We start from the raw sequence: 22,111 nt of genomic DNA on the forward strand, positions 1-22,111 counted from the left end.
CAATAATTTAAATTAAATTACAAATACTGCAAAACACAAGCATGGGATTTGTGCTTGTATCAATAAAAATCTCTCTCATATCAGAGGTCATTCAACAATATGATTAGTAATACATGGGTTTGGACTTAGCACTCTCCCCCATTCTGTGAGATCAGACAAATTCGTTAATACTTTTTAAAGCAAATGTGGAAAATACTAACTATAATATACTTTTCTACTATTCCTACCTTAACTATAAAAATCTGAATTATTAATTCCAGGGCTGAAATTTTTACTTTGGATTGCTCTGAGGTTAACGAACTAAACTCATTTCAAATGTATACTATATATCTATACTAAGTTAAACATGAGCTCACACTCATGTCTCCAATTCTAATCCACTACCATATACATCATTCTAAGGCATCCTCCCCTTATCTGTAACTTCCCACTCCAACAGTGAGAAACCTGGTTACTACCACCAGCATCTATTTTATTTAATTGTTTAATTCCAGTATAGAATCAGAATTGCTAACTGTACCTCTATGGGAAGCAACACTATCAAGTAGAGTACACTGCTTACGTGCAGTCCCTGTTGCCTTTAGTCTTACAGGTTCAATGCACTTCCAAAGACTTAGGTCAGCACCTTTCCTCTCTCACTCTCTTCAGTGAGATATTTTTCATACATTTCTAATAGAATTAAATTTTTCTGTCTCAATCGGCATTCCATCCTGGTACACTCCAACCTCCTGAATGGTTTTTTCTTAATTTGCATACATTAAGGTTCACTTTTTGCCATAAAGTTCTGTGGGTTTTGACTGATAATGTACAATGTGCTTTTTATGATGCTTCTCACCTTCTATTTACATAACATCTTACAAACAATTTTACAAACGTACACATTTACAAAGCCATCTTCAATTCTACTAAACAGACTACAGAATCTTCAATTCTACTAAACACAGTAAAGAGTCTACATGTTTGCATGCTTATCTCCATACACATACCACTTTTTTCACAATCTCTAAGGAGACTCATTTCAGAAAACTTTGCTTTCACATTATTAACAATTGTCCACTCCATGACTAGGATTTAAGAGAAAACTGTTACACATTTGTATAAGAAACAGATTTCATATCTTATTTTATAACCAAGTTCTTTCTGAGAGTTTCACTTGTGCTTCTATCATTAATAAATTAATGAAAGCTTAAAAAGACCATTGTGAATTCATTTTACTGCTTTCACTTCCACTTCAGTCTTCCTATATATAAACTGAGATGATGTGGATTCACTTACTCAGCTCAGTCTCACTGTAAAGATTTTTTTTAAAAAGTCACTCTAGGCTAAACAGTATCTGTTTACTATAGATAAACAGTTTCTTGTAATAAATAACAGTATTATTAGATCCAATATAAGAGCATACAGGTTCTATTCCCTGGATGCCTGCCCCAATCCAAATTAAACCTCTGAATATACCTGGAACTCATCTATCAAAATTAAGATTCCAGACTATACTATGTAAGATCCTTCTAGTTAATATTGTATTATTCCTTACCCATGCTACATGTATTCAGATTTCTAATACAAAAAAGCACAGCCCGAACTTCTGGTTTCCAGTCCAGCATGTATGAATCTTAGAAGTCATCACTCCACCCTAACAAGCAAAAACCTGAACAAACTGAAAAATCAATAACTCTTCTTAGAGTCATCAGAGAAGTAGCATCACAGAACAAACTGCTGCCCAGCAAATTGGAGAGACAGACAGCAAGATCACAACTTAGCAGAACAGAAACATAAGCACAGTACTAGGATAGGAAAATGTAAACATAATTGACGAATTGCTGGAGACTTAGTGTGGACAAATCTGAAAGTTAAAAACCCCGGAGGGAACCCGTCATGAAGCAGCTCTCACTCTTTTGTGAGTTTTACCCTCAGGAGCTCTACCAGGTCCTCACTGCAAAGATCAAAGTAAAATCCCCTCAAGCTTCCGGGAGAGAGAGGGGAAAAGTACCCATTTTGAAATAAACCAGAGCATTCTATTCTTCTTAACAAGGCCTGCCCTCAAGAGAAGCTATTTTACCAGAGCCTAACCTATTGGGGTTTATCAGAACCTAACTGACTTGAGGGGAAGGAACCAACTCCAGCCCCCTCCAATCATCCTGCCCCACCTACTGGAGTGAATACTCTGAGGAGTATTTGTGAAGCTCACAGCCCAGGAGCACAGGCTCACTGAAAGATTGAGACCTAATCACAGAACTATATGAACAGTTCCCCTCTCCCAACACCTAGACACATTACTAAAGGCCTACCTACTGCAGTTCCTTTTACCTAGTATATCATGTCCAGCGTTCAACAAAAACTTACAAGACATAAAGGGAGAAAAATAGTTTGAAGAGACAGAGTAAGCATCAGAACCAGACTCAGATACGGCAGGGATGTTGGAATTATCAGACCAGGAATTTAAAACAACTATGATTAATATGCTAAGGACTCTAATGGAAAAGATAGACAACATGCAGGAACAGATGGGTAACAGAACCAGAGAGATGAAAACTCAAAGAAAGAACCAAAAATCAAAGCTGGAGATCAAAAACACTGTAACAGAAATGAATGCCTTTTTTTTTTTTAAAGAGTGGCAGCTGAGCTAACATCTGTTGCCAATCTTCTTCTTCTTCTTCTTCCTTTTTTTCTTCTTCTTCTCTCCAAAGGCCCCCAGTACATAGCTGTAGATTCTAGTTGTGAGTGCCTCTGGTTGTGCCATGTGGGGTGCTGCCTCAGCATGGCCTGATGAGTGGTGCCACAGACGTGCCCAGGATCCGAACCGGTGAAACCCTGGGCCACCCAAGCAGAGCATGCAAACTTAACCACTTGACCACAGGGCCAGCTCCAGAAATGAACGCCTTTAACAGGCTCATTAGTAGAATGGACACGGCTGAGGAAAGAATCTCCAAGCTTACAGATATGTCCATAAAAACTTCCAAACTGAAAAGCAAAGAGAAAAGACACTAGGGAAAAAAAAAAATGGAACAGAATATCCAAGAACTGTGGGTAAACTACGAAAGGTATAATATATGCATAATGGGACTATTAGAGGGAAAAGAGAGAAAGGAATATTTGAAGCAATAATGACTTAGAATTTCCCCAAGTAAAGTCAGATACCAAATTACAGATTCAGGAAGCTCAGAAACAGTAAGCAGCAAAAGTAAAAAAAAAAACCTAGGGCCAGCCCCATGGCCGAGTGGTTAAGTTCATGCGCTCAGCTTCAGCAGCCCAAGGTTTTGCCGATTCGAATCCTGGGCACAGACATGGCACCACTCATCAAGCCATGCTGAGGCAGCATTCCACATGCACAACTAGAAGGGCCCACAACTAGAAATACACAACTATGTACCAGGGGGCTTTGGGAGAAAAAGGAAAAATAAAATCTTTAAAAACAAAAAAACCTTACACCTAGGCATATCATGTTCAAACTCCAGAAAAATCAAAGATAAACAAAAAAAAAAATCCAGAAGAAAAAACTCCTTATGTATAGAGGAGCAAAGATAAGATTTACATCTGAATTCTCCTCAGAAACCACGTAAGCAAGAAACTGGAGTGAAATATTTAAAGAGTTGAGAGGAAAAAACCTACCAACGTAGAATTCTATACCCTGCAAAATTATCCTTCAAAAGTGAAGGAGAAATAGAGATTTTCTCAGACAAACAAAACCTGAGGGAAATTACTGCCTATAGATCTGCCTTACAAGAAAAGAAGTACTTCAGAGAGAAGGAAAATGATACAGGTAAGCAACTCAGATTCACATGAAGAATGGAAGAGCCTCAGAGAAGGAACAGTGAAAGTAAAATAAAAATTTTTATTTTTCTCATTCTTAACTGATCCAACAGATAACAGTTTGTTCAAAATAACAATAGCAACAACATATTCAATGATTATAGCTTACGTACAAGTGAAATGAATGACAGCAATGATACAAGGGACAGAAGGGAGGAAGCTGGAATACTATTTTGCTCCACTCAATTTTGCTGTGAACCTAAAACTGCTCTAAAAAATAAAATATATTTTAAAATGGGGGAGGCAAATTGCTTCAGTTTGCTGCTTTAGAAAGCTTGGTGATTATTTTTAGCAGTCAGTAAAACTGATACCAAATCCTCATTTGGCACATTCCCCAAAGGCAGCTAAATTATGCACCCAAAGGAAGGAATACGAAACAGAGCTTTAAAGGAGAAATGTTATTCCTAAAATGTAACAAGTGGGTGTATCCAGTTAACGTAATCACCTGCCAGCAGAATGGGGCTCTTTGTTTGGGTCGTCTCTGAAACGGTCACACTTTATTTTTCCCTTGGCTTCAGACTCAGAATCTGCTTTATGAGACTTTACCCTTCTCCAGGGAACACAGAAAAATGGTAATGGGTCCTAAAGAGCCACGAGAGAAGCATTCATGACATTCAGAGATGTAGAACTGAAGCTGATCCAAAAGGAGTGGAAGCTACTGAGCCCTGCTTAGAAGACGCAGTAGAGGGATGTGATGCTGGAGAACTATGGCAGCTGATCTCCCTGGGAATTCTATTTTGCAAACCCAAACACCATTCAGCATAGAGGGGGAGAAAAAACCCTGGAGACAGGAAAGAAAACATCCACTGGGATTTGTCCTCCAGAATCAGAAAAGAACCCTCTGTATCCTAAGTAGATACAGGGGATCTACTCTGTACCTGGAGTTATGAGTATCTGAGGACTTTATTTGGGCCAGGTGAGGGGATAAAGTTGAGTTACGATATTTTAACACTGTCAAATGAATACCAATTTACTAAATCCCTCACTACAAGCACAGTGCAAGACAAGATTAGCATGCTCTGCCTTCAAATACATGTAATCCAGACACGACATGAATACATAATTCTCTCTACAAATGTAAGACTCCACTACTTCACGTACTGAAAGAAATTAAAGGTTCATTCTATGCGTGAGAGAGAGATCACGCTAAAATTCCAAATGAAGCTTACAAAAGAGCTTTAAAAACTCCCACTAAACTTTTTTAAATTCCAATTTTTCACTTCAATCTATTACATAGATAATTTAAAAACAAAATTGGATCCTTTAGGAGTTTTTTCCCATCATTTTTCAAAATAATTCTATGATTTCAAAATTTCCAGAAACTTTACACAGCTAGAGTAGAGCTGCCAAAAGAAAGCATCATGGGGCAATGAATGTCAAGTAAGTCATCAAGAGTTATATCTGCATTGGAAAGATGAGGGAAGGCCATTTCCTGTGCTAAAATATATAACAGATATGCAGACTCTGGCTGTAACTATTAAGCTGCATAAGAGAATATGAAGAAATCAGGTATATACAGTAAAGGGTACCTGCTAAAAATCTTGAGTAACATACTACGGTATTAGATTTAATAAGGAGCATTATTTACAGGATGCTACTTTTAAGACAGAGTTAACTTTTAAAAGCGGGGATGGGGGGCTGATGCTGGGGGCACCAGCCAATAAGGGAAAGAGGTAAACTTTTAATTTAAAGATCAGCTAGGAGAATGGAAAATATCAGACTGCTAGCACAACAGATTTTAGGATTCAGGGGAAAAAAGAAAATTCCTAAGGAAAAAAACATTCTCCAGATTCTCTTCTAGGATATGACAGAAACATTTTCTATTGTTAAAATGAAGAACATTTGACGCTGAGGCTTGAAAAACTTCCCCTTAGCTCAGCTATCTAAAAATTAGACTGTGAGGTAAAAACTCCTTGACTACATTTTATTTTGGACTCTCCAAAAATAAAAAATAACTGGGGAGTACATATTAAGGAGTAGGTTTGGTTTGGTTTAGTTGTTTTGTTTTTGTTTGGGCAGTTAACCTAGCTTAGAAACCTATGGTTACCTAAAAGTACTTAACAATAAAAATGCTAAATACAACTAGCGGTGTAATATATTCTGCAAAGACTTTATCAGCATCATATTTAAAGGCCAATTTTAGTATCCTGGAGGAAATGCAACAGTGTCTGATAAGTCCCTCCTATGGCTTCTCAAAAGCCAGGCTCCAGGCTCATATAGCAGAAATCTCTTTACAGCAACAATTACTACTAACTCTCCAATTATGCAGTTTATTTGGCCCATAATTTATTTAGGCTTCAATGAGTTCTATTTTGGCTTTGAATTAAGAGAAGATAAACATATTTACTTGATACTGAAGAATTAAATATATGTGGTTACAGCTCCACTTTGCAATAGTATGCACATCTGCTATTCATCAAAAATCATGAAAATCAGTACCAGGGTGCCATATGCTGTTCACTAGTTTCCATACAAATGTAATTTTATTGCTGTATCTGGCCTGATATCCATTTGTAATGTTTTCTGGAAAATAATTTTTAAATAGAGTTAAGAGTAGAAGATAGGTTTCGTTTTACTTAGAAAGTAATTAAAGTACGTAAAGAAAACATTAAGTTTTCAAGACATCAAAATTCTTTATGCCAGTAAAAATATCTCAACTGACAATCAGTCTAGATACCAGCCATTTTATACATTTATTTTATACAAATTTATTACAACCCAAGCATGTAATTTTTACAACTAGGTAAGCATAAAATCATAAATTTTCCAAAAGTATTCAGAGACCCCTAAATCTAGTACGAACACTCAATCTGAATCCAGTTTCCCCTAACAAAAATATTCAGAAAAGTTCAGTTTCAATAAATCTAAACTGAAGACATAAATTTTCACCCTTTACAAGATGTAATTATACACAAAAGTGGCTAATTAAGATAACATGTGGAATTGAATCATAAAAACTAAGTGAACCAGATCTAAACTAGACCATAAATCACTTCACGATCCTTGAAGTTACTTATACAATCCTACCTATAATTAAAGGAAGTCATTAATAACATATTAGTAAGTACGAATAATGCCCAACTATCATGCACATATATCCCGAATAAGAAAAGGAAATATTTAAAAATATAAATTAGAATTTCTATTTCTGGTAATTTGGTAACAAGATAATCAGAAAGCCTTCCTTTTACAAACACCTAGAAGCACTGGTTAGTCTTATTTGATTTATACATTGCTATGATGTGAATGCTTGCATCCCCTCAAAATTTCTATGTTGACATCCTAACACCCAAAGTTGATAGTATTAGCTACTCAGCCATAAAAAAAAAAGATAAAATCGTCCCACTTGCAACAACATGGATGGAACTTGAGAGTATTATGTTAAGCGAGATAAGCCAGACAGAGAAAGACATCGTATGATTTCGCTCATATGTGGAAGATTAGATAAATACATGGACAAAAAGATCAGACTAGAGGTTACCAGAAAGGAAAGGGGTTAGGGGGGTGGACATAAGGGATAAAGGGGCACATATACATGGTAACGGACAAATAATGTACAACTGAAATTTCACGATGTTATAAACTACCATGACTTCAATTAAAAAAAAGATGATAGTATTAGGATGCAGGGCCTTTGGGAGGTGCTTAGTCATGAAAGCAGCCCTCATGAATGGGATTAGTGCCTTATAAACAAGGCTCAAGAGAGACTCCTAGGCACTTCTACCATGTGAGGACACAGCAAGAAGGTGACAGCTATAAATCCGGAAGAGGGCCCCCATCAGAAGTGGACTGTATGTTGGGATTGGCCCTGTGGCATAGTGGTTAAGTTTGGCGCGTTCCACTTTGGCAGTCTGGGTTCATAGGTTCGGATCCCAGGCACAGATCTACACCACTCGTCAGCCATGCTGTGGCAGCAACCCACACACAAAATAGAAGAAGGCTGGCACAGATATTAGCTCAGGGCTAATCTTCCTCAAGAAAAAAAAGAGGAAGATTGGCAACAGCTGTTAGCTCAGAGTGAATGTTCCTCAGCAAAGAAAAGGGAGGGGGGGGGGGGCAGACCATGCCAGAGCCTTAATCTTGGACTTTCCAGCCTCCAGAACCGTGAGAGATAAATTTCTGTTGTTATAAGCTACTCAGTCTGTGGTATTTTGTTATAGCAGCCCAATAGACTAAGACACACATATATAGAAAATAAAAATATATAAATACTCCTTTCAATGTAGAGCTGAGGTATCATGAAAGTAGGGGAAATCTCTAGAGATCCAAAAATGAACAGAAAAGCAAAAAGCAATACATGCTTGATGCTACTGCAATCCTGAAGGATTTCCTCATCTTAGAAACTGAGGGACTTCTGTTTCAAAGGCAAAACAACAAAGAAAATAAGGCCTTGACATACAAGAAACACTATGTTAGAAGTTAGATTCTTGCACAGAGCACAGTTCCTCAGGGAACAATGAAACAGAAAAATTTACTGCTGGCAGAGGGAGGGAAAGAAGCTTTTCTGTCTTGGCTTAGGCTCTGAAAAGGTGGGAAAAATCTCCAAAGACTTTGTAACCACAAGATTGCCCTGACATAGGTTTAGAGTTTGAGTTTATTCTATCTACCTAGGACAAGAACTCCAAACTCCAAAAATTACACATAACAAGTGATCTCTGCTTGAACCGGGTGATAACACAGGAGTACATATTTGTCAAAACTGCACACTTAAGGCTGGCACATTTTACTGTGTATAAATTATACTTCAATTTAAAAATAAAAAATAAAATGGTCTCTGGAAACACCTCTAGGGTGCTTGACAAAAGCAAACCAAAACTTCTCTGGAGGAATATGCCCCCCAGGAAGCCACTCAGGACTCTCACAGACAACCCCTCTGATGATCAGGTCACAATCCCAAAGTACAAAACACCCAAGGAAACAGTTCACCATAAGCAAGAATCAGCAAATACAACAAAGAACAGAAGTGGATTTCTAAGAACTTCAGATAACTGAAGTATCTGACAGAGATGATAAATATTTAAAATGATTAAAACACACAGAAGATAGAATAAACTACATAAGACAAAAACAAGACATCATAAAACAGTAACAGACATCCCTAATGAAATAATACAAGAAACGATCTTCAGTGGATGCTAAAACAATCAATAGATGAGGAACTGGATGTGGCCAAGGTACAAAAGGATCAACCCACAAATTACTTGAAGGACACATGAAGAAAAGCTCAACTTTATAATGAAGATATTAACTTTCACCTTCTGAACCTACTGAACACGGCATCACTACAAGTAGAGCAAGACATCATGTAATCTCTGCCGTGATGAAAATAAAGTACTCCTGCCCAAGCATGCAAGTACTTCTGCCCATGCAGAAGCATTCCTGCCCAAATGTTCAATTTAATGCTAATCTTCAAATCTCAATTTCATTTTACAAGAAACATAAAGGGATAAAAATAAGTAACATATCACAAGGATCTCTTTAAAAATCCAAAATCTAGAACATTCTGCAGGACAACTGTAGAGTCAATAAGTCAACAGTGTAAGAGAAGGGGGTTGGGGGGGACTGTTCTAGAGAAACTTAAGAGGCATAACCAAATGCAACCTGTGAACCTTGTTTTGGATCCTGATTCAAATATACCAACTATAAAAGGACATTTCTGAGACTACTACAGATATCTGAATGTGGACTGAGTAATTTGCAGAATTGTTCATTTGGGGGTATGTGGAAGACTATGGTACTACAGTTATGAAAGAAAATGTCCCTATTCTCTAGAGATGCAAAATGAAGTATTCACAAGTGAGATGTCACTCTGTGGATTTGCTTTAAAATAACTCAGCTAACAAAAGAGCCTAAATGTCTATACACAGGAGAGTGGTTGAATAAACTATAGTATGTTTACATAATGGAATAATATACAGTAGTAACAAAAGAATGAGAAAGATCTCTATGAAGTGATATGGAATGATATTCAGGATGTACTGTTAAGTAAAAACAAGTACAAAAGAGCATCTATAATATGTCGTTCTTTCATGAAAGAAAAAAAGGTAATATAAGAAATTATGGGGGCTGCACCAATGGCCAAGTGGTTAAGTTTGCATACTCCGCTTCGGTGGCCCAAGGTTTCACCGGTTCGGATCCTGGGTGCAGACATGGCACCGCTCATCAAGCCATGCTGAGGCAGCAGCCCACATGCCACAACCAGAAGGACCCATAACTAAAAAATATATTCAACTATGTACCAGAGGGCTTTGGGGAGAAAAAGGAAAAGTAAAATCTTAAAAAAAAAAAAAAAAGAAAGAAAGAAAGAAAGAAAATATGCATATATCAGCTTATTTGTGCAAAAGGAAATTCAAGAAGAAAAAGCCTGAAACTAATGAGATTAACATATCTATAGAGGATAAGTGAGAACAGATGGGAAAGAAAGGGGAAATGAAACCAGGAGACAAAGAATAGGGAGGAAGGACACTACTCTGAATATAATTTTGTGTTATTTCTGATTCTCAGAAACATGTCAATTGTTTCACATAACCTCAAAATTGATAATTAAAATCAACCAGGATATTTCGGGGGAGGAGGCAGTAGTCAAAATGTAATACAAACAGTAATAAATGTATTACAAATGAATAACATAGCCACAGTGCAACAAGTGGGGATGAAATTACCTAAATAAGTTTGGAAGACAGAATTTTGATCCAACTGACAGTACCTTCATAGTACTGTATTCTACATAATAAGTTCATATCTCACAAGCGTATAGGTTAGCAATGCTGAAACCCTAGTACACTAGGATTGAGCAAATAAGAAAATATATTATGGATAATGAGACTCAGGTTTCTCACTATCATAGCACAGAATAACAAGCAAGGAAAGGGAGAAGGATATAATGTAATTTTGTGGCAGTGGATTGGAATGGGAGATAGCAACATGAACTCATATTTTTTTAATATATAGGCACAAATAGAAACACATAGAACTATGTATTCTACACATACATGTATTTCCTAACTCCGTCCACTGACAGGGTCTAAAAGCAAGGAAAACCCAGTAGCAATGAACATACCTAGCTTACAGATCTTGGTTTCTAAATACCATTTTCCAATAAAAGAAGAAAGAACTCCTTGGAGAAATAGTTGATTCCAGGGATGAGGCAGGAAAAAAAATAAGATGAGTCTGGAACATCTTGAGTAAAACAGTGCTTAAAAAATGATGATGGCGGGGCCAGCCCCGTGGCCGAGTGGTTGGGCTCGCACGCTCTGCTTCGGCAGCCCAGGGTTTCGCCAGTTTGAATCCTGGGCAGAGATGTGGCACCGCTCATCAAGCCATGCTGAGGTGGCATCCCACATGCCACAACTAGAAGGACCCACAACTAAAAATACACAACTATGTACCAGGGGGCTTTGGGGAGTAAAAGGAAAAATAAAATCTTTAAAAAAAAAATGATGATGGCAGGGCCAGCCCAGTGGCATACTGGTTGAGTTCACACGTTCCACTTAAGCAGCTCACGTTCATGGGTTTGGATCCCAGGCACAGACCTACACACTGCTCATCAAGCCAAGCTGTGGCAGCATCCCACATACAAAGCAGAGGAAGACTGGCACAGATGTTAGCTCAGGGACAATCCTCCTCACCAAAAAAAAAAAAAAAAAAAAAAAAAGATGAGAGCATATCAAAAGGACAGAAACAAACTTGAAGGAGCTCCCAACGGCCAAATCTGGGACAACCTGAGCAAGAAATCTTGACAGTAATGGATTCCAACCTATAGAATAAAATAAATGCCCATGAGTCCTTACTAATAGAAATAATTGAACAAATAAGTGAAAAAGATAGGACAGCTCTTCCTTAAGGTAGAATTTTAACTAATAATGCATGTAAGAGGAGCACCAGAACTAGAAAAATCACTATTTGACAAACACCATGTAATCACTGTTGCAGGCAAAACCATCAAGGCTAAAATCAGCAAATATTTATTACAGGGAAAAACACAGTAAATACAATTAAAACAAAAAAAAAACCTGACAGACAATACCATAAGCAAGTGATCAAATGTAACATGGCCAATATCCACATTATGTACCTGCCGATATAATGCCTAAAGAAGAGCACAACACCACTTCTGTGATATTCTTGCCAAAGGTATACTTAATCTAATCATTAGAAAACATCAGACAACCCCAAACTGAGGAACATTATACAAAACGATTGGCCAGTAATCTTCAAAAGGTCAAGGTTATTAAAGAGAAAGACTGTTAAAATGTCCCAGATCAGAAAAAACTAAGGAGATAACAACTACATGCAAAATGGGATTCTAGAGCAGAAAAAGGATACAAGTGGCAAAACTGGAGAAATTCAAACATGGTATATAGATTAGTTAGTAGTATTGTATCAAGATCAATTTCCTGTTCTAGATAACTGTTCTATGGTTATATAAAATGTTAATATTAGGGAAGCTGGATGAAGGTTATAAATGAACTGTGTATATTTTTTGTAACTTGGTTGTAAGTCAAATTATTGATACACTATTCTCTCTGCTTTTATGTAGGCTGAAATTTTCCCATAATAAGTTGTTTAAATTAGGGGCACAAAGAACTTCCAGAAAAGTAAAATACAGTCACTGATATGAAAAACTCAGTTGATTCATTAAACTGCAAAATTAGGTGCAGCTGAAGAAATAGTTAGTTATGTGGAAAGCAGGTACAAAAATCAACCAGAAAGTAGCCAAGAGAAACAGAGATAAGAAGATATGAAAGCAAGATTAAGAGGCATGGAGCAGAAAATCAGAAGGTCTCTCACAAAGCAAACAGGCATTCCCAAGGAGACTAAAGAGAATGAAGGAAAAGTAACAAATAATGGGCAATAATTTTCTAGAATTAAATAAAAACAATTAGATTCTAGAAACATGAGTTTTAACCAGGACAAATAAAATATATCCATATCTAAAACCAAGGAAGGTAAAGCTGCAAAATATCAAAAATTAAGGAATGCTTAAGGGCTGCTTTTAAGCAACCAGGAAAAAAAAAAAAGATCAAATACTTACAAAACAACAATAATTAGAAAATAGCAGACATCTCACACCAACAATTAAAGTCATAATATCCTTGAAGGATCAAAGGACTGAGTGAAAATGACTATCACCTAGAATTCTATAATCAACTAATTATTATTTCAAGAATGAGGGCAAAATAAATACATTTTCAAACGAAGACCAAGAGTTTACCATTAGCAGACCTTTGATGACGAAATATTAAAGAACATACTTCAGGCAGGAAGAAGCTGAACCCAAATGCATTAAGTGGGATGCAAAAAGCAATAGTAAAATAAGAAATTGGTACAGTGAGTAAATCTAAAAACAAAGAATTTATAAAATCCTCCTTCAAATAAAGCTACCACGTTGCATTTTTAAGTAATTCAATTTGCAAACTACAAGGCTTCAGCAAGATACTTTTCATAAAAGAAAAAAGCACCAAATGTGGAATCGGAAAATCTCAACTAAGAATCTGGCTATCTCTTAGCTTATCTTGGCCAAAGGCCTTGGTTTCTTGAGCCAAAAAGTGAAGGCATTTAAGCTAAAGATCCTTAAGATTCCCTATGAGTTCTAGGATTTAATAGATAGAAAATAGGCTTCCTCAATTTACCAGGACATCTTTTAGAACTGTAAGTTGTTGAGAGTTCACAGCAAGATCCTTCATACACAGAACCAGTGCGTTAACAGCCAAGTCCCGTACGGAGCTTTAGATTTTAGGATAATTGGCTATCTGCTTCTATGCAAAAACTTTGGAAATGGATATGATCTCAGGGAAAGAACAGAGAAAATGCACTTTTAAACCGTTCCATATTTCAAGAGCCGATGAAGGAAAAAAAGGATGGTCCAAGTAGTAGGAACAACAAAACAGTACAAAAATCAGGAGGTCTTAAAAGGACATTTTTTGGAAGGAATACAGTTTCAATATCAAATGCTGTGAAAGACTACAGACAGTCGTTTTATTCTTACTTCACAAATTAGCTACCTCACAAACTCCTCCATCTTAAAGGCTCAATGACACAAAAACTGGGTAAGGTCAAAACTAATTTACTATAGTTTCTAAAGAGGCAATCACACTGGAATATAGTAAGAATACATAAGATCCTCCAAATATAGAGAATAATTAATACTCAGTTAAAAATATCCTATTCTTTACCATCACAAAATTTCATTCTTCTCTGTGCTAAGAACGAATTAAAAGGTCAACGCTGCAAGCAAGGAAAGCTTTTATTAAAAAGGCAAACCTATTAAAAGACTGGGCTAGGTAAAACCATCTAGTTATATTGCAAATATTCCCTTTCAATAGACCCTCAACAAAAGTGGACCTGGAAAAATGGGACATAAAAAAATTAGACTACATAATTAAAATTCAATTTGAGACAGGGTGATGGACAGCACCAGATATGAAGAACTAAAAACTGGATGAAGGTTAAGATGCTTTTAAGAAAAAAGCCCTACACTAACATTTGAGAATATACACACACACACACACACACACACACACACTTTTTTTTTTTTTTAAAGATTGGCACCTGAGCTAACAACCGTTGCCAATCTTTTTTTTTTCCCTGCTTTTTTCTCCCCGAATCCCCCCAGTATATAGTTGTATATTTTAGTTGTGGTTCCTTCTAGTTGTGGCATTTGGGATGCCGCCTCAACATGCCCCGAGGAGCAGTGCCACGTCTGCCCCCAGGATCCCAACCCGAGAAAGCCTGGGCCACGGAAGCAGAGCGCGCGAATTTAACCATTCAGCCATGGGGCCAGCCCCTAGAATACGTATATACATACACATTCTTAAATTTTTTTTCATTTCCAAGGATTCTGATTCATATCCCCTTGGCTGGCAAAGCTAAATCTATCTAGATTTCCTGGATTAGTGGATTTTCTAATACATTTCCCTTAACTTTTAGATAACCTCACCCTGTATCTCAAAAAACGTATGAATTTATATAATCTGCCTAAAAGAATTAATTGGCTACATTTTTCCACTCTTCATACACAAAGAATCATTTGACATTTCAAAGTATTTTTCAGTCTATAACAAGTGGAATTGGAAAACAAGTGGAAACTGGTTTTAGGGGTGGACTAGCCCTAAAAAAGGAGGTTGAGTGTGAGGATATATGCAATAAGGGCAGTAGAAACAAAATTTTATGAAGAATCTGTGCTACAGAAACACAATTCTAAATGTAACATACCTAAATTGCCGACTTGAATGTACAACTGCAACTGTAAAATAAAATTTTAAAAACAGATATACAGGGCCAGCCCAGTGGCGCAGCGATTAAGTTCACACATTCCGCTTCTCAGTGGCCCATGGTTCACCGGTTAGGATCCCGGGTGCGGACATGGCACCGTTAGGCAAAGGCCACGCTGTGGCAGGCATCCCACGTATAGAGTAGAGGAAGATGGGCATGGACGTTAGCTCAGGGCCAGTCTTCCTCAGCAAAAAGAGGAGGATTGGCAGTAGTTAGCTCAGGGCTAATCTTCCTCAAAAAAAATAAAATAAAATAAAATTTTAAAAATAAAAAAATAAAAACATATATAGAGTAATTTCTTTAAATGCCTCACTTTTTAAACTTAACATCAAAACTGAAAGGAACCTATTATTTTAGAGATGAGGAAACTGAGATCCAAGAAAATGAACTAATTTTCTGGTAAATAACAGAGCTAGATGTGATATAAAGCAAGCTCAAGGGAATTTATTTTTATAAAACAGGATCTTGATAACTTTTGTTGAAAAGACCAAAAATCTTAAGTTTTAAATAAACAACTGTAATCAAAGCCATAGTGACTTGGAATTCAGAAGAGACCATGGTAAAATTTATGTTTGCTTAGAAAACACTTTCTCCCCTAACGAGGAAAATGAATAGGATTATAAAAGCAAATACAAGGTCCAGCCACTCAAAAAATATTTACTGAATACCTACTATGTGGCAAGAACTTTTTTAGTCATCTGGGATACACCAGTGTAGAAAATACTTTTAAATATACTCAAGAAATGACAATTACATGTATATAATTGATAGGGAAATTACAAATCATTCTTTTTCCATCGAGCTAGGTCTGCAAGCACTTTTAAAGCAGAACTTGTAGTGTTGTTATTATTATACTTGATGATAAAAATGTATTTTTAAAGCATATATCATTCAAAGCTGTTCAGTATGAATTCACTTCAGACTGAATCACTAAAGCTTACCTTTTTAAAAAATATCCAAAACGATGTGAATCTGAACAGATCCTTAACAAACAAAAACCCTTAGAACCGCTTTATTTGTACCTGAAACAACAGGTCCTCAGTATCACTAAGATTAGTACAGTGAATGTGGAACAGATTAAGGAACTCCATCATTCGGAGCAGGCACATAGTCTGGAATTACTTTCACTATAAAGTAAGGATATTGCTTTCTGTAACTATGGCTGTTCATTTCTAGAACAATTTCTATGCACACATTCTCCTGTTCCTTATGCTAAATTCTATACTGCCAGTCACTCAAAAGAAAAAAAAAAAAAAATCTCAGACTACCAGAGGCCAAATTTAAGGAGGGAAATAAAAATCTTCCTTCAGTTTAGGCTAAATGGACTGATTACACAAAGAACTCCATACATCCGAAAGCACACAGATGTCTGCACTAGTTCCCAGGGCTCAAACAATACCAGCCATTCAATAGCTTTCCTTTTATATAAGCTTATGTGAGAGCTCAGTCAGCTCCTCTGAACCTCACAACCCAGGATCCTGGAACCCTGATAAAGCATACATTTTTCCTCAGCACTGTTTTCAAGTACTTTCTCTGGAAAGCAAACCATTTTTCCCCAAAAATCAATCTGGAAATCATCTCTTATGTTTGCTAAGTGATGTACTCGATCTAAAATTACTTTTCCATTAAAACCACAGTCCTTAATTCATATCTAAGATCAACACTGAAAGACTGTTTGATAGAATATACTTTTAAATGCATGAGTTTTAAAATACAATTTTAAATACATTCCATCATGCTAATTACCAAATGTATACTATTTGACTGCATTATATCTGTTTTCAGGTGTGCAATTTTTTAAATAGCCATATGATACAAAGTATCTTCCCAAAAATTAAGACAATTTTAAAGGGGGGAAAAGGTGAATTTACACACATACACACACACACTCTACACTAACCGCAGACATTAAAAATAATGAAAGAGATTTCACCAGGTTTTTGACCAAACCTTCAGACCTCAGGAAAAACAGTCACCCTTTACTGACTGTCCCCCCTCAGAAGCTTAAATAACACTAATTCCTGCCTTCAAAGCACATTATTATTGATTCTTCCAGTAACATCCTTTATCAGCTGAATAACTGGCAAATTCTCACCTTCAATATTTGGAAGTATCATGGATAAATTAAAACCAGAAAAACTCCAATGTTCTTTTCAATCATATGGCAAATTACTTTCTAAGACACTCATCAGATCTGACACCCAGAAGTAAGGGGTGTTTTAGGGGCAGAAAATTAGAAAGATTCATTTACTCATTATATTATTAGATCCTGAATAGTCAAGAGCTGCCTATAAATTCAGCTCCCTTGAATATGTGCTATCTCATAATCACTATCCCTTGCAGAAATGATCAGGACATTGCTCCAGAATTGTGGCCATCAAGCTATTTTCTCCACCCATCATCCCTAGGAGCTCCCGTGGCCCTTCTAATTCCTTTAACACTCCTCTCCACATACATACAAATGCAAATAAACATGCTCTGAAGAAAAGTTCTCTCTCCCAGGTTTTCTATCCTTAAATAGACAGTAAATGCTTCAAGATATTCCCTCTCTCTCTCCCCAACAAGAGTACAAGAAAACAGAGCCGTGGACATACTAACCATTTAATTAATATTTTGGTAAATTTCCATCACCACCCACCCAGTTACAAGATTGAATTTGTCAAAAAGGAAAAAAAAAAACCTATCTTTTCACCATATTACTCCCTAATGATGACTGAAAGCACCAAAATTCTGAGTGTTCTATAAGGCAGTAACCTCAGAAACATTTCAACATCCTCTGAGACTTACATATTTTGTTGGCAAAACACAAACTCCGCTTCTCAAAAATATCTTCCAAGTTCTCAACAATCAAGTCCTTCAATCAGTACAGTTTACTGCACACCTAGCATCTGAGACCTCCTCCTCGGGACACTCAATCCCTTCTCCTGCTAGCAGCAGGACTATATTTTCTGATGCTTTATTAAGAGCACCATGTGACTGTAGCAGATACCTCTTAATGCCCCTCCAAAAATACATAATTTTTATATATTATATAAAATATACATATTTGTGCTTTCCAGAACTTCTCACCCTAAAATTCCACCACGCTACTACCCACTGTTATTTTTTATAGTCAGACAAATCCTTTCATTTTCCTACAACACAGCAACTTCTTTAACCACTATGACCAAATTAGGGCAGATATCAAGACAAAGGGGCACATGTAAACCTTTCCTTTATTTTCCCTAAGTTTTACTTTATTACATAATATTAATCCACTCCCTTCTATAAAGGAAATAAGTTTTAAAGCATCCCAACATACTTTAAAGTCAAGGAAAACAAAGTATTAAAATAGTTATTCACGGGTTATTTATCTTTAGATTTTAACCAGCTATTAGTAACTCATTTCAGGTTCATATTTAGATAAGTTATCTTTACCTAGCCATGACAGACTTTGTCATGACCATGTATTCAATAGAGAAATACCAAGAAATGGTATATGGTAAGATTGAGGCATAGTAACAGAGAAGCAATGTAGGGACACACTTCACATTTTCTAATGGAATTTACCCATAGCTTTAACTTCCCCTTCTCATAAAAAATAAATCTTTATGGCAAATATATGTTTAGCTAGCAAGAAATGAGTTATTTAACAACCTTTATTTTCCATTCAATAATGACATATTAAATAATACTTGAGTTTAATTTAAAAGACACCAGCATTACAAAATGTGTATTTAATAAAAGTTATAAGATCCAGAAAATTGTTTTGTATTATCTCAAGCTACCAAATAGTACTCAAGTCTTCATCCCTTCTTCTCTGCCTTCTAATTATCCCTCATAATTACGAAAAATAAATGCAGAAGAAAAAGGAAGAACTATAAATATGGCTATCCCATAAGTGCTATTAGAAACACAAAACTATTTACAGAAACACCTCACTATAATAGAACACAATATAACTTCCCACATTCAAGTCTAATTGACAAAAAAGCCCAAGGAATCTAAAACTCGATTTTAGACCTTTCTTTTCTCTTGGGGGTTAGGGGGTATATGCTAATGGAGAGAAACTAGGAGAAGATGCAATGACCTTTGTACATTACACAAAAAACTTACCCACTTGAAGGATCTAAGGCAATAGCTCTGGGTTGATCCAACTCTTGCCAAAATAAAACTTTTCGTAAAGATCCATCTAAATTTGAAACTTCAATCCGATTAGTTTCAGAATCTGTCCAGTATAATTTTTCTCCAAGCCAATCACATGCCAGCCCATCAGGGGACAATAATCCAGAAACAACAACATTCTGTACACTCTCAGTTTTGTTAAACTCTGTCCGTTTAATAGCTTCTTCGCTGACATCACTCCAGTATATCAAGCCATGACCAAACACAAAGTCCACCGCAGCTGCATCCTCCAAGCCTCCAACGACAATTGTAGCATTCTCTTTGCCATTCGTAGCATCAACCAATCGTAAGTCCCGTCTGTTTGCGTAGAGCAACAAAGGGGCCGCTGGAACAAGGAAAGAAAAATATTTAAGTAACAAGGAAGGAAATGTGTTGGTTCTCATAAACTGAGTTTCGAATAAGCATTAGTGAGCAAATACTATCAAAACTAAGAGTAAATAAATTAATATAAGACTTTCTAAAATCTTTTCACAAACAAACTATTATTTTTGCAGCATTTTGAAAACAAAAACTTACAAGACAGGTAATTAACTCTACCAGGACACTCTTTATTCTTGTTAAAATAGTCTGTAAGATAAAGTTTAAAAGCATGGCCATACCAAGGATACGGAGCCACTGGAACACTCAGACTCTACTAGTGGGAATGTAAAATAGTGCAGCCACCTGGGAAACGTTTGCCAGTTTCTTAAAAGGTTAAACATACAACCTACCAAACTAGCCAATTACTCAAGAGAAATAAAAGCATATGTCAATACAAAGACTTGTACATAAATGTCCACTGCAGCTTATTTGTAACAACCCAGACTGGAAGCCACCTAAACATCATCAACAGACTACTGGATAAACAAATTGTGATAGATCCATCAATAAAAAGTAATGAACTATTTGTACATGTGACAGAGGAGACTCTCAAAATAATTGTGCAGAGTCAAAGAAGTCAGACAAAAAAGAGTATATAGTGCATGATGACATTTACATAAAATTTTAGAAAGTTAAAATTAATCTATTGTGACAGAAAGTAGATCAGTAGTTGCCTGGAGGCAGGGAGAAAGGGTGGAAAAGAACTGGGGGAGGAATTATCCAGGGGCATTAGGAAACTTTTGTGGATGATGGCTATGTTACATTGATTATGACAATGGTTCCAGAGGTATACACATATGTCAAAACTTGTTAAATTTTATACTCTACATATGCACAATTTACTGCATATCAATTATACCTTAATAAAACATAAATAGTCTGGCAGAGATCACTTTTAATACAACTATTTTATTCTGTTTTATATCATTATTAGAATGACTTTTGAATAAGACTAATATGACAACTAAATACAAAGCCTATCCTAAAGAAATATTCAACTTTGAGAAAGCTGAAGCTTAGGAACGACGTAGCATAAATTCTATGCTTTTCGGGGTTTTCTAAGTATCTATTCCAAGCTTCTGACATGTACTTTCCTGGTTTCAATAATAATTAAAGATCTAGAGCACCACCACCCAAGAGAACGTTCTGTGGTGATAGAAATGTACCTCCACTGCACACTACAGTAGCCACTGGCCACACATGACTATAGAGCACTTAAAATATGGCTAGTGTGACTAAGAAATTACATTTTAATTGTTATTTAATCTTATTTAAATGTAAATAAATAAATGGTCGTATTGGATAGCAGGGATCTAGAGGCTGAGATGAAGAACATAAATGAGGGATCAAAAATACGAGCTATCATGCAATCATCTACATGATCTGCTCTCACAATTACTTCAAGTTTCAAACTGTGTCATCCAAAGCCAAGACCAAGCACCATTTAAAAGTAACCACTCCCTCTTTTTTAAGAAATTAATTTCTAAAAATTAAGCTGCTCAAAAAAGTAAGGGATGTTCAGCCAGTGTATGGATTATGTCTGCCAAATCAACTTATGAAGTCCACTGTTTTCATCTTTAAGTACAACATGAATTTCCCTTCTATCCTTCTAACTAAGCTTAAATTCCAACTTTCTTAGTCAGAAACAAATGGGCAGATAGCTTTTTAAAAAGTGACTTAGAGCCCTTTCTGCTTATTCTGTGTATCTGCTGCTGCGATTGGCAAATTAATGAATTTCCCTCACAAATTCACTTTCACCTCTTATCAGGCCTTCACTGGTTTATCAGTCCCCACACTGTTCACTGCATTATCTTAGACTGAGCCCCATATTCTATGGACCAACTATAAAAATCAGAAAAAAGGTCCTTATAAGTTAAGGGTACAAAGCTAAGTGCTGCATAAGGCTAAGAACTTAAAATTTAAAATCCAAGAGTGATAATAAATCTAATACCTATTAGGCAACTTTCTTTATGGCATTATCCCTGGAAAACTGTTTGTATACCAAATCTGTATATGGCATTAGGTAGCACCTAAATGTCTTTTACGACTTTCAAGTCAAACATTAACATGTGCACTGAATACTGGGTCTACAAAAGCCAAAGAAACTTTCTGGTCATTTAAGGCCTCACAAGCCTTCTGAGGAAAAAAAAAATGGGGGAAGGAACAAGTTAATTTCTTTATAATTAAAGATTTTAAAGGACTGTATATAAACCTATACACTATCAAAAGGAAATGCCAGAGTTCAACCTCTTCAACCACCCTTCTGATGCCTACTTTCTACAATATTGTCACCAATATCTATTCAGCAATATATTAAATGGGATATCTGAAAGATATAATTTGACCTGTAATATTGTTTTAATCTACTAAAGAAACAGACTAGATCCACATACACTTGCCCCTGCTTGTAGCCATATACGCCATGCTCTCAATTCCTTCTGACTTCTAATACCCAGATAACCACCATCATCTCTCTTTAGTGGAAACTTCACAGGTGACTAGG

The 22,111-nt window shown here is 36.3% G+C and overlaps 1 protein-coding gene across 3 annotated transcripts in view; it reads right to left on the reverse strand.

The window, feature by feature from the left end:
* Window positions 1–22,111, reverse strand: part of LRP6 (LDL receptor related protein 6) — a 172,197-nt gene that overhangs the window by 132,129 nt on the left and 17,957 nt on the right. For all 3 annotated transcript variants that reach the window (XM_001501298.5, XM_070269915.1, XM_070269914.1), the window contains one exon: window positions 19,180–19,573. In XM_001501298.5, coding sequence (XP_001501348.1) covers window positions 19,180–19,573 — 394 coding nt within the window. The remainder of the gene's footprint in view (window positions 1–19,179; window positions 19,574–22,111) is intronic.

Source organism: Equus caballus, chromosome 6 (genome assembly GCF_041296265.1).
Source record: "Equus caballus isolate H_3958 breed thoroughbred chromosome 6, TB-T2T, whole genome shotgun sequence".
NCBI classification, from domain to species: domain Eukaryota; kingdom Metazoa; phylum Chordata; class Mammalia; order Perissodactyla; family Equidae; genus Equus; species Equus caballus.